We start from the raw sequence: 13,631 nt of genomic DNA on the forward strand, positions 1-13,631 counted from the left end.
TTTGGCTTTTTGAGACATGGTTTCTCTGTGTTACTGTCCTACAAGTCCTGGAACTAGCTCTTTTTTTCTTTGTTTGGTTTTTTCCAGAGATGTTTTCTCTGTAGCTTTGGAGCCTGTCCTGGAACTAGCTCTTTTAGACCAGGCTTGCCTAGATCTCACAGAGATCTGCCTGCCTCAGGCTTCCGAGTGCTGGGATTAAAGGTGTGCTACTATTGCCCGTCAATGTAATTACTTCCTAAGCAGATCATTTTTCTTTGGGAGGAGCATACCATTTGTTTGCTTTTCGAAAGTGTCATTAGCTAGCATTCTATTCCAACCCAGTCCTAAAATCTTGATGTTGTACTTGAAAAGCAATGGCTGGCTAGCATTCAGTATGCTAACAGGCGTTCCTGAAATAGCGGCCTCTAAAGCTGACCATGTCCACTTGGTTCTAAACCCATTCTCTGAGCTGCTAGTACTGGGTGGTGGGTGGGGGTCACAGAAATTCTTACATGTTCACTCGAGGATCCTGGAGTCAAGTGTGTGCCTTTCTCCCATACTCCATTCCAAATTATCTAGCACTTCCACACAATCCACCTGTTAACTCCTCCTTACAAGCTAGAAGGTACGGGCACCATGCATACAAGCATTAAAGCTCATTCTGGAAGAATGGCCTAGGAGAAAGATTTAACTCCATGCTACGTTTCCACATCCCTGTTCAGTCTCCCTCAGGTCCTCCTCGTTTGGACCACACCCATCCTTTGTGCACTGAAACAGACAGCACCAACCTCAGCAAGTGGGCAGAAGGGCCAGCGCAGCCAGTCAGGCAATAGTGAGTGGAGGGTGCACAATTCAACAGCTCCTGCATGCAAGCAAGCGCCTGGATGTCGAGCATGAAGAACTGGGCAGCATGCTCGGACCTGAGCATTGACACATTGACGTCACCCTTTCCTCCGTCCTCTCATTGTTTTGTCTGTAGCAGTGCTGAGATTCTAGAACTCGAGGTCACTCATTTTCGGGACCCCAGTCTGCCTGTGGCTCACAGTTGGAGTCATGGCCAAGAAGCTTTATTATGAGTTTCAACTTAATACTACGCAAGATTATGGGGATGAAACAGTGTATGAGGACGGGGTTGTGGCCTCCTCCTCAGCTGCAGCCAAGGAAGCAGTTGGTGGCCATTGTGGATGCTGCATAGGTCTCCCATATATCAGACTCTATGACAGCATCCAGGGCCAGGATAGCGAGAGGGACTCTGAGGAAAGTGATGCCAACGTGGGAGAAAGCAGTGGCCACCCGGAATGTTCTTTGGAGCTTGACCTGGAAGATCTGAACACCTCAGCGGCTGGTGTGGCAAGGATTCCTCAGAGGCACCAGGGTCCTCAAAACCATTTCCGTTTCACAGGGCGCCAGATCCAGAAAATGGAACAAGTCTTTAAAAAATCCCAGTACCCAGATTTGGCTGCCAGGTATGTGGCTTGGACTAAGAGCTCCCCACCCTCCCTGGCCTCTGGCTCATGTTGAGGTGTCCTTTTGCGCTTCAAGGCCCTATATTCCCTATTGCCCATCTCCAAGTCACAGGGGTCTTCTCCTTTGATGGTGGGTACGGGAGGGCGCCTTGTGTGGGGGCTGAGCTCAGTAACAACATGTAGTGCTGGCGTGAAGCAAGTGTCCCTAGTCAACACCTCTCATTCCGAGTCATATTTTAATTTCTGTGAAATATAGAGACCAGAGTTTAGTGGGCCCAAACAACCTATTAGAATCAAGTTCACGAGTGCTAGGGGTTTATACTGTGTTTGGTGACCTCCCCACCAGTAGTCTCCTCATCTTTTCAGGGACCGTGTACCTAACCATCAACTCCTTTTGGGTTCTCTTTCCCCTCCCCAGTGCTCTTTTCTCTTCTTTTCTTTTCTTTTCGTTTTTTTGTTTCTTTCTTTCTTTTTCCTTTCTTTCTTTCTTTCCTTTTTTGGTTTTTTCGAGACAGGGTTTCTCTTTAGCTTTTGGAGCCTATCTTGGAACTAGTTCTTGTAGACCAGCTGGCCTGGAACTCACAGACATCTGCCTGCCTCTGCCTCCTGAGTGCTGGGATTAAAGGCCTGTGCCACCACTGCCCGGCCCCAAGTGCTGTTTTTAAATTAGCATTCTTTGCTCAGCATAGACTTTGACATTTATTTTTAATTTTTGAAAGTTTGTTAAAATTATTTGTCTCTATCATTTAGAAACTTTTGCAGGAAATTAAGACATATCAAAAGTAAGACTGCCTCTGAGAATGAAAGTTAATACCGAGTGTGAGGGTAGAGGGTGGTGATATTGTAAAAGGCATAGAATTCATATATGACATTGTATTGCATGTAAAGCAGAATGATAAACATCCGTGGTTGTCTTTACACAGGGAAGGACTTGCGAGAGCTCTGAACGTGCCTGAAGACAAACTGAAGGTCAGTGAATCCAAACACAGCAATCAGACAGATAATCTATGGCCTTCTTTAGGGTTAGCTAGCCTTAACCTAGGCACTTTTAAATGAATGGAATTCATTTTTCCCTCTTTGAATGTTTGATTTTTGGCACAGGGTTTCTCTATTTAACCCTTGCTGTCCTAGAACTCGGGGTTCTTTTGCCTCCAGTCCCCCAAGTGCTGTGAATACAGAACCTGACAAACTTAGCTGTCTTTAACTCTATTTTGACATAAATTGAAACAACACTACATAAAAAGGTCATCCTCTCTAGGTGGACAACCTTCATAACATATGTTGTTCACTGTGATGCAATTCATGACCCTCAGCTGGCCAGACACTTGGCCTCCTACTGAAATACTCCTTGCCCCTCTAACTCTTTGATTGTTCCCGTCTTTCTGCTTTGTGTCTGGAATATCAGGTTAAAGTACTACACTGCATAAAGAAAAAAATGATCATATCTTGGGACAATGGTAATACATAGTGGCATCCCTTAATGTTAATTTTTCTGGCATTCTGTGTTGTGTCTAGTCAAACACATTACCAAAAGTTGTATTAGGATTGAGTGGAGGTAAGGACTGATAGGTATGGAAGAACAACACTTAAAACACAAAGATTAATATTGGGCAGGACAGGATTCTGGAAGTCTCACTGAAGCAGAGATAGTATTCTTCATCCTGATGCTGGCGAACTTTGTATAACATGAAAGAATATGCTGGTCAGATTTACCATGGGTGGAAGTCCCTACTGAAGTGTTTATAGTGCGGGAAAAGGACAAAATCATGGCCCTATTTGCAGAGGTTGACACACAGCCGGGGCTTGCTTTTGTGAGCTGAGTAGGAAGTTCCATGTTAGATGCCTTAAAGTGACTTTTTTCTCTTGGCTCTGAGGGTGGAAGCCAATGCTAAAACACTCTTCTCTCCCTCTGATTTTAGGTGTGGTTTGCCAACCAAAGAGCCAAAGAAAGGAAGAAGAAAACACTCGTCCGGTAGAAAACACACCTCCAGTTGAAGACATCATTATACTTAGAGACATAGAAGAAGATTCTTCCTAGAATGGCATCATCCTTCGTTCAGGAGCCAAATGGCTATTTGGTGACACATGTGCCCATTGTTAAGCTTAACTAATATTGAACACTCTTGTTAACAATAAAAACATAACCTCCACATGCTTTCTGGTATTTTGTAGGTTATGATGTACACTTTTCAGGAAATTCCATTTACACAGAATGACAAAGTCTAGTTTCATTGGGTAGCATTTCTAAGTCATGAGTGTTGCTTGCACAGATGAATATTCCCAACACATGGTGATTGGGGAGACAGTGGGTCACATAAGCCTTCTTGATTCAGGCTCACTTGATAGTTTGAGCAAGAGATTCAAAGGAACCGTGCAAACAAGAAATCTAAGGAGAAGCTGGCACAGATGATATTGATGGTGGTGAATACTTTTTATTTGGGGGTTTGTACCAATTTTTTTCCTCATAATGAAAATATGGGGGTTTTTTTGGTCATATCCTGATTATGATTTCCCTTCCCCCTACTCTTCCCAGTTCCTCCCCACTTTCCCTCCCATCTGGATACATTCCCCTTCTGCCCCTCTTCGAAAACAGCTCAGGAGGGTGGAAGCCGCCCACAGGCTGGCCTGGACCGGCTGAAGACATTCATGGGCAGGAGAGGGTCACTGTGATGAGCAAATGTGTGGTGGAGAAATTGAGGGAATGAATCAGAACAGTTCATGTGCTGTAGAAGGAGGCAGAACAGAAGGAGCGAAGGTGGTGAGGAACAGGCTGCTGTGGGCGGCCTCCTAACCACCCAGGGCCGTGGTGGTACCCAGACCCTGCCAGTCTGCTACCAGGGATCTGTGGGTCCATGGTCCTACTGCGGGCAGGATCTGTGTGGACATCCATGGGTTTTATCATCATCAAAGTTCACAGGATGCCCTGTGTCTGGGTTGTCAACTGTTGGAGGACCGCTCCACTTCAGGGGCTACACTGCCACCAGTACCATTGTGACATCAGAGACTGAGATGCTGCTGAAAGCCGTGTCTGGGTCAGTGGCCAGGGTCTCTGCGTTGATGTCCATGGCTCCTGCTACTAATGAAGGCCATATATATGCCTGGCATCTGGGCTACCACCTGGGGCCACGTTGTCATCCCAGGGTCATGCTGCTGCTGGAACCATGTCAATCTGAGTACCTGTGCTACCACCTAGGGTCTTGGTGGCATCCATGTACTTGGCATGACTGCTGCCAAGGACCATTCTGGGTCCATATCAGAACTGTCCTGTGTTGTCACCAAAGGTCACATGGATGTTCAGGGCCTGGGCTGCAATCTGGGACCTTGTTGATGTCCAAGCTTCCAGTCATGCTGATCTGAGTAAACTGTGCTGCCACCCAGGGCCTTGGTGTCATACAGGCCCAAGTAGCTGCTGAGGGCCATGTGTGAGTCAGTGTCCCTATGGCAGACAGGGTCTGAGTTGATGTCCATGGCTCCTGTGACCACCAAGGGCCATGAAGTTGTCTGGGATCTGGTCTACCACCTGAGGCCATGCTGGTTTCCCAGGTTGATGTTGCTGCCAGCGACTGATCTGTGTGACCTGTGCCACCACCTGGGACTCTGGTGATGTCAATTCTATATCATCTGGTATAAATTCAGTATGCAAGATAACTCTTTCTGCATATTGTGAATCCGTAACTATATTAAGAGGTTCTTTAAAATCTCTTAGCACCATAAGAATGACATATAATTCTACCTTCTGGACAGAAGTATAAGGCCTTTGTTCCACCTTACTCAATTCGTCTCATTTGTAAACTGCCTTCCCTGATTTATTATCATCAGTATAAAATGTATGGGCTCCAGTTATTGGAGCATCAGGTACAATTCGAGGAAGAATCCAAGAAGTTTTCTTTATAAGGTTAAGTCTACTGCTTTTGGGATAATTGCTATTAATTTCTCCCAAAAAATTAACACAAGCCCTTTGCCTTGGTTCATTGTCTTCCCATAACTTTTTTTATTTCATCAGTAGTGGAAGGCACTATAATTTCTGCTAGGTCTATACCTGCTAGTTGACAAAGTCTCAATTTACCTTTTATAATTAATTCAGGGACCATTTCTACATAAGTTTTTAATTTTTTACTTGGTTTGTGTGGTAAAAAGATCCATTCTAAAATAGTATCTTCCCTCTGCATTAAAATTCCCATAGGAGAAATTCTGAAAGGAAATATGACTAGAATACAACCAAGATTTGGATCCACCCTATCCACATGAGCCTCCTGTAATTTTTCCTCAACCATTGTCAGTTCCTTTTCTGCTTCTGCTGTTAATTCTCTGGGACTAGTCAAATCTTTCTCACCATCTAAGGTTTTGTTTAAATGAACTATTAGATCAGGTGTTATCCCAACAGCCGGTTGTAGACAGGAAATGTCTCCTAACAATCTTTGAAAGAGTTCATAACCAGTCTTTCCTAATTTCTGTCTTTTGTGTCCTAATTTTCTGTAAACCTATTCTGTAACCTAGGTAATTAACAGAATCTCCTCTTAGAATGTTTTCAGGAGCAATCTGTAATCCCCATTTAGGCAAAACTATCTTTATTTCCTCATTCTTTCCAAAGTATCTATGTTTGAATCAGATAGCAAAATGTCATCCATGTAATGGTAAATTATAGACTTAGGGAATTGCTTATATATTATCTCCAATGGCTGACTTACAAGGTATTGACACAGGCTGGGGATATTGAGCATTCCCTGTGGTAGGATAGTCCACTGGTATCTCCTAGTAGGCTGAGAGTTATTATATGTAGGCACTGTGAAGGCAAATTTTTCTCTACCCTTTTCTTGTAAAGGTATAGTGAAGAATCAATTCTTCAAGTCAATAACTACAAGAGGCCATACTTTGGGTAACAGAGACTGCAAAGCAATTCCAGACTGTAGAGGGCCCATAGGTTGAATTACCTTGTTGATAGCCCTTAGATCTGTCACCATTCTCCATTTGCCAGATTTCTTTCTTACAACAAACACAGGAGAATTCCAAGGGCGAGTTGACTCCTCAATATGTTGAGCATCTAATTGCTCCTGTACCAATTGTTCTAAAGCCTGCAATTTATCTTCAGCTAGAGACCATTGTTTAAACCATATTGGCTTCTCAGTTAGCCATTTTAAAGGTAGGGCTGTTGGTACCTCTCAAGGTTTGTTAGTTGCTTTATGTTCTTGTACAGCCTGAATGACTGGTGACCTTCGTGCATAGTAGCTTATTACATCCTTCCCAGAATTATGAGTTCATGGGACTGCAGGAATGTTAATTTGGGTATTCTACTGCTGTAGAAGGTCACAGCCCCATAAATTTATTGCAATATTAGCTACATATGGCCTTAGCTTTCCTCTTTGACCTACTGGCCCAATACAGTCAACCCATCTTGTGATTTGTTTAACTTGAGATATGGTTCCAATTCATAGTAATTGAACATCTGCCTCTTGAAGAGGCCAATTTAGATGCCAAGATTCTGGAGTGATGATACTCACATCTGCTCCTGTGTCTATCAAGCCAACAATCACAATTCCATTTATATGGACTCTCAGCTTTGAACTCTGATCACTTATAGATGTTTGCCAAAATATACATTTCTTATGTCCTAATTGAATTTCTGACTTATCCTCCAAATCTGAGCCATCATTTAGAACCTTATGATCTTGTACAGAAGCTTCTAGAGTTTTTAATTTTCCTGGTGTGACATGTCCTCCACAGTTACTGGGAATGACTGGGCCACTTTTGGGGGTCTGCGAGAGGCCCCTCAGAAAGTTTCCCGATGGTATCGGGTTGCCTTGTCTGTCTGTTGTTGATCTGCATTCATTGGTCCAATGACGTCCTTTACCACACCTCCTACATATGCCTGAAGGCCGAGGATTCCTATTCCTGCCATTCCCAGATGAAGTGTTATTCCTAGAAATTCCTTGCCTGCAATCCCTTTTTAGGTGTCCTAATTTACCAAAATTAAAACATTTGGCAGGTTGATGTCCCCTCGCTGCTTTGGAAATTGCTTTTCCTACTCAAGATTTGTCATCATAGTTAAAGGTCTGAAAATTCATGGTATGCTGGATCCATTCATCCATAGGTGCTGATCTAGACCTTAAAGGCCCAAATATCTTTTTGCAGTTTAAGTTTGCATTTTCAAAAGCCAGTGATTCAAGAATTAGTCGTTTAGCTTCTGGGTCTGTTACTCCTGTGTTCAGAGCCTTAATTAATCTTTGCAAAAAGTCAGTATAGGGTTTTCCCTGTCCCTGCCTAGTATATGAATCTACCTTTCTCCCTAGTTCTGGCATTCTATCACAGGCATTCAAGGCTGCTTTGTGGCATAGGGACAATACTTCATCATAAAGAGCTTGGACCTGTGGATCAGCATATGCTCCTACACCAAGAATTTGATCTTGGGAAACCACCACAGCTTTTGCTCTTCCCTGCTATTCCATATGTTTGGATTCTTCTCTGAAATAAACTCCAAACATCAAGGAAGGTCCATCTTCTAAAACCACTGATGCTAACTGGGAGAGATCATGGAGTATCGTCCTGACATTAGAATCCCAAGTTCCTATCATTTTCTTTTAACAAATGTAGAGTGTAAGCCATAATTAATGACAGTTTGCTTCATTTCGTTTAGGTCACTCACTCCTATTGGTGTTCATCTACCTTCTTTGGCTCTCTTTGAGCCTTTAGAAGTTGACACTTTGTCAGAATAAATTACAGGGTATGTCACTAAAACCCTAGGTAAACCAGTTCTGACAGCTGGTGGTGGCAATGTATCCTGCCCTTGTATCTTCTCATCTGGTTCATCAGCTCCAATAATTTCCTCAATCATTTCAAATCTCTTAATCATTGTCTCATGTAAGGACTGAATCTCCTGACTAAAAGTTTTCTAGTGATTTCCCTATGGTATTAATTTTCTGATCCCCATTCTGTGCCTGTGATTCCAAGGTCTTAATGTTGCCTTTCAAAGATAACATCTCCTCCTTGAACTGCCCATGTTTATCATGTAAGTTGCCATCCTGGAGGTATATTCTGTCTATTACCTTATCAAAACCCTGTGATAACTTCTGAAAGTCAAATTCAACAGCCTGGACCGTTTCAGGTAATTTCCTAGTACCTAGATAAAGAGTCAATTTTGCCTATCAGGGTATTAATCCTATCAATTAATGCCATATACTTCCATAATGATATAATATGAAGAAGGAAACTGAAACCTAATAACCAGTAAATTGAGGTACCTCTATAGGCATATAGGCCTCTTGTGATTTCTTCCAAAGTGGAAGCAAAAACCGCAGTTAGGGTCCCATTATAAATGAAACCTGCCATTTTACCTGTTAACCAGCAGATGGCACTGTTTCCGAGTTGAGACATGAATCAATGGAATGGTGTCAGGATAGAAGCTGTGGTACTTGAAAAGGTAGATTTACCAAAATGCAGCGGCTGATAAACAGCATGGCTCACCCTGGGACCCAATACAGGGGGTCTGGACACGGCCGCTGTGAGAAAGGCTTACTGTTCACCCAGCATCCCTATGCTGTTCCACTGGGACAAAGGTCACAGTGCAAACGCAAACGCAGTGGCGGGTACTTCAAATAGCACAACGACCAGATATGGCAATGGCTTGCGCTCTGACTCCAGTTGCCCAAGTACTTAGGTTAAAACCCGCTCAGACTGTCCAGTCCTGAGGATCCTGAGAGGCATGGAGTTTCCACAGCTGAGGGAAGGATCGTGCCAAGCTGAGCTGGCCAAGATGAGCTGGTGGCAGGTAGCCAATCCAGAGGCAGGCAGCCAAGCCAGGGGATGGGGGATGCAGGGTGGCTCTAAAACCAAACGCTGGGCGACAGATAATGTGTGAAGCAATCCCACAGCAGTTTGGATTCAAAGGGTTATTTATTTGAGGGTAAAAACGTACAGAACACCGTTCTACACAACAGCCAGGACAGAAGTCCAGTCACTGGAGCAAGAGAGAGAGCAGAGGGCTACCACTGCTTTTTAAAGAGAAAGAGACCATGCCCCAGTGGGCTGGTATCTCAGTGGCTATTGGCTCCAGAAGCAGAAGAAGCTCCCACAGCAAACATTGGAGTGATTGCCCTACTGGTGTGTGCATGGGTGAGCTGCCCTGCTAGGGTGTGAGAACAGGAGAACCAGCCCCGCCCTGTTGCCTGCTGCTTTAGCTGAGCTAGCAGGGGCAATGCTAGAGAGCCTGCCCTGGTGATGAAGATGAGGGAAAGCTGCCAGATTGACCAAACCTGATCAGAACCAGAGCTCTGAGTTGGTCCACCCCATCATCCACCCCTCTACGATCTGCTGGAGCATGTAAAGCGGTTAAACTTGCAGATACCAAAGCTGCGGGATCTCCACAACATAGGACAATGACAGGACATCCAAAAGGAGTCCCAGTGAGGTCCTATCATCGATGGTGGAGCAGAAACCAGAGGCCTCACATCAGACAAATGACTCATTGCAATGAACACTCACAAGTCAAGATGTGTGGAGTAAAGGGTATACTGTGTGACTCACTGCCACACTGCAGCTTCCATGAGGAAATTAGGGTATGGGGAGGTTGCAAGGGCAGAGGGCAGAGACAAAGGGAAAGGAAGATTTAATGGGATTGGGAATAATTTACTGCATGATGTGAAATCCACAAAGAATCAATTAGAAAGTTTTTTAAAAATGTTATCTCAACAATATTTTCTCTGTGCAAATCTCTCTAATTGTCCAAACGGTCTCCTGTCTCTGTTAAAATTGTTTGAAGTGTGACCTGAAAGAGATTTTAAAGGTGCCAACATATATGAAATGTTCTAAGCCTAAGGCTTCCTCTTAAACTGGAATTTTTATTTCGGTGAAGGCTTGTTTCTCTTTGGGCATTAGGCAGAACCAGAAGTGTGCTATTAAAGAGGTTTATCTTTTCCTTTTTCCTGAGTGTTTAGAGTGGATTTTCACTTGGCCAGGGGAGCGCTGGAGCAATTCATGTGCTGCATTAACCTTATAAACTAGTCTACACTTCAGTCAATTAGAACATCTTTATCTCTTACTTTATCTCTGACTTACATACTTTCCTGATACTAGGTCATCTTTTGTTCCACTTCAGGAACTAAATGCAAAGGACATTTTTTTCTTTATTCTATTTGCAATATATTTCTCCTTTGACATCTGAGTCTCCTCTCCCTTCGGCAGAGCATTGTTTTGTCCTGTTTACTCAAATCTATTGGCCAAGTCTCTCACTTCATGTTTAGACATAGCTCTCTGCCTGCCAGTGGTAGAAACCTCGGGTCCCTCTAGTGTGTTTTCTGTGCACTTGTCCTGAACATGCATAGAGCTTTCCATTTTTCCAAATCCTCAATTTCCAGGGAACTGCCTCCTCACCGTTTTCTTTCCAAGGCTTTGGGGTCTGTTTGCTATTTTCCCTGTCTACTGAATTCCTTGCCTGTCTCTGGCAGGTATGGACAACATGTGTCTGTAAAACCTCTCACCAGATGCCTGCTCTGAAGAATGCAACACCAGCCTGGAGGGAAAGAAACAAAGCTCAGCCCTTGAGCAGTTCTCCAAGAAAGCATCAAAATCCAAATGAAGGATCTTTGATTCAGTGACCAAGGCTTCTAGTAGTGGTGGCACACTCTCTCTATTCATTTCTCTGTTGGAGAGGATCTTGTTGGCTCCATTGAGATGTCAATGGAAACCATGCCTGCACCACCCTGAAAGAGGCTGTTGAGTTCCTTAGTCTGCCAGCGGTCTTTTAGCACAACTATGAAGGAGGAAGAGCAGTCTGTGTTGAACTTGTGAACAAAAGTCAGGTTTGCAGGACTCTTTGTGTAACGGTGCTTCTCTTGTTGACTGCATCTCATCAAACCACTTAAAACCAGGTCTGTCAGTCCATGATACAATATGGACCATAAATGAAAAAAAAATCCTGAGAGAGAAAAGAAGGTTAATGAGAAAATAGAGGGAAAAAAAGACCTTCAAAATAGTGTAAAATAGTCATTGGGCGCCCTCTTCTGGATTTACCTGGCCAGAGCTTCCTTCAAAGGGATTATGGATCTAATGAGTTTGTAATAAACAGTACCTCAAAGGAGATTGATGCACTCCTACAGTGGATGGAGTTTTAATAGGTGTCCCACTGTGCATCTGCATGGTAATGCTGCCTCTGTATCACCTGGTGAATTTGGAGATAAATTGGACTTTTACACAGACCAGTTGGATTGCATAGATAAATGGGACATGGGAAGAAATTGCATTTCTTGGACTCTTTATATGTCACAACACAGGTGACTATAACCCCAAATCCTCTGTCATCAAGACAGCTAAAAAATCCATGACTTCCCCTGATTTAGGAAATCTATTAGTTTCATTGTTATGTTTCTCAATGTTGAATGAAATGCTGCTATCACTATATCACTATGCTATTGATATGCTTCCCACTGACTTGTGTCTCTAAGGCGTGATAGGAAATGTAATGAATTCATCTCATGACGAATGCATAGAGCCATTTCAAGTTTCCTTCTTGGGGCATAAAATATCACCAGTATGGCTGTAGTTAAGGAAGATAACGTGTGCCAGGCAGTGATGACACACACTTTTAATCCTAGCACTTGGGAGGCAGAGCTAAAAGAATCTCTGTGAATTTGAGGCCAGCCTTGTCTACAGAGAGAGTTCGAAGACAGTTAGGGCTACAAGGAGCAACCCTGCATCAATAAATCAAAGATAGACAGATAGATTATAGAAAAGGTAGAAAATGTGCTCTATGAAACTATTTCTCCATACTTTTGTTCTGTATTGCCCATACAACAAGACAATAGGAATTTGCAAGCTTACCGTTGATTTTGGCACTAACAGTACAAGATATTTGGTCTGTCAGAGGCCATTGCTCAAGGGAAGGAAATTTAGCATGTAGCAATTGATGTAGCAAATGCATACCTCGTCACTCAGATGATGGTCAGCTTACATTATGTGGCATGGATTATAAAATGATGTGGTGGATTGAATGAGAAACCCCACAGCCTAAGGCTTGATGGGGAACCCTGTTAGCCAATGATCTTCAAGATGTGGGTCTTGGTTAAGGCATAGCAGATCTTAGAGCTGCCAACAAGGTTATTCAACCTATGGGTCCTATACAATCTGGAATTCCTATGCTTTCTCTGTTACCAAAGGGATGGCCTCTCATAGTTATTGCAATGTTTCTTCACTATACCTTTACAAGAAAAGGATAGAGAAAAATTTGCCTTCACGGTGCCTACTTATAATAATTCTCAGTCTATTAGGAAAAATACCTATCCAATATGGACCATCATGAAAAAATATGGTTTGTGATGTCAAGTAATGGATACACACACACACACACACACACACACACACACACACACACGTATATATACATATATATATGTATATATGATTTTGGAGTTTGACAATGGCTCTGTACGTCTCTAAATCCAATCCTGTTGTTAAAAGGAGCATTCAGAGTTTCTGTCTCATATCGGGATCCATCTGGTATGGGACAGAAGGAAGACTTTAGGAAAAATTTTACTTTCTCCCTGTCTATTTTGTCTATATTGTATTCTTTATTAAATGTAAGGCTCTATGAATACTGTTTAAGTTTTCCAGAATGAACAACAGATGTTCCTACAGATCTCTTTTCTACAGTAATCTCTGAAGTTGCCAGGAAGATGATGGGGCCCCACAGCAACAATTCCACCTGGTTGAGATGTGACCCCCCTACACCAGAGATGACATTGTGATGCTGATAGTGCTACTATGAGACTGGATTTTTGGGTACCAGTTGCTTAAATGAATTCACCTTCTCATGACATTCTGGCCAGAACTCCAAATAAGAACTTTGAAAAAAAACCTGTCAACTACACACAATCGTTTGCAACTATACTAGACATTAATTTTGTAAATTAACCATCACTTTACTTTTGCAGGATCCCATAAAGAGAACATCACCCCCATGTCAGCAAGAAGCAATTCCAGAGGACAACATTTGCTTTCCCAAAAATGTTTGTCCTCTGGGTCGAGATCACCATTTAGGGGTTTTTGATTGTTACTTGTATCAGGTAGAGGGTTGGGGTGGAAATAAGTTTGTTCAAGAAAAAATCAGGGATAATAATAGTGGGTAATAGAGTGAATACTTGTGAGCTATTATTTAAGGATAATTTACATTGGTATAGATTTTGTACATTGATACAAGTT

The 13,631-nt window shown here is 42.9% G+C and overlaps 1 protein-coding gene across 1 annotated transcript; it reads left to right on the forward strand.

Annotated features, from left to right (window-relative positions):
- The first annotated feature begins 993 nt into the window (after positions 1–993).
- LOC148117256 (paired box protein Pax-6-like) lies at positions 994–3,589 on the forward strand. The gene is made up of 3 exons (XM_087903088.1): positions 994–1,445; positions 2,369–2,414; positions 3,365–3,589. The coding sequence occupies exons 1-3, from the start codon at positions 1,033–1,035 to the stop codon at positions 3,419–3,421; spliced, it is 516 nt and encodes a 171-aa protein (XP_087759214.1). The 5' UTR covers positions 994–1,032; the 3' UTR covers positions 3,422–3,589.
- The last annotated feature ends 10,042 nt before the right edge of the window (positions 3,590–13,631 follow it).

The sequence above is a fragment of the Myodes glareolus genome, chromosome X, assembly GCF_982192425.1.
Source record: "Myodes glareolus chromosome X, mMyoGla1.1, whole genome shotgun sequence".
In the NCBI taxonomy this organism is placed as follows: Eukaryota; Metazoa; Chordata; class Mammalia; order Rodentia; family Cricetidae; genus Myodes; species Myodes glareolus.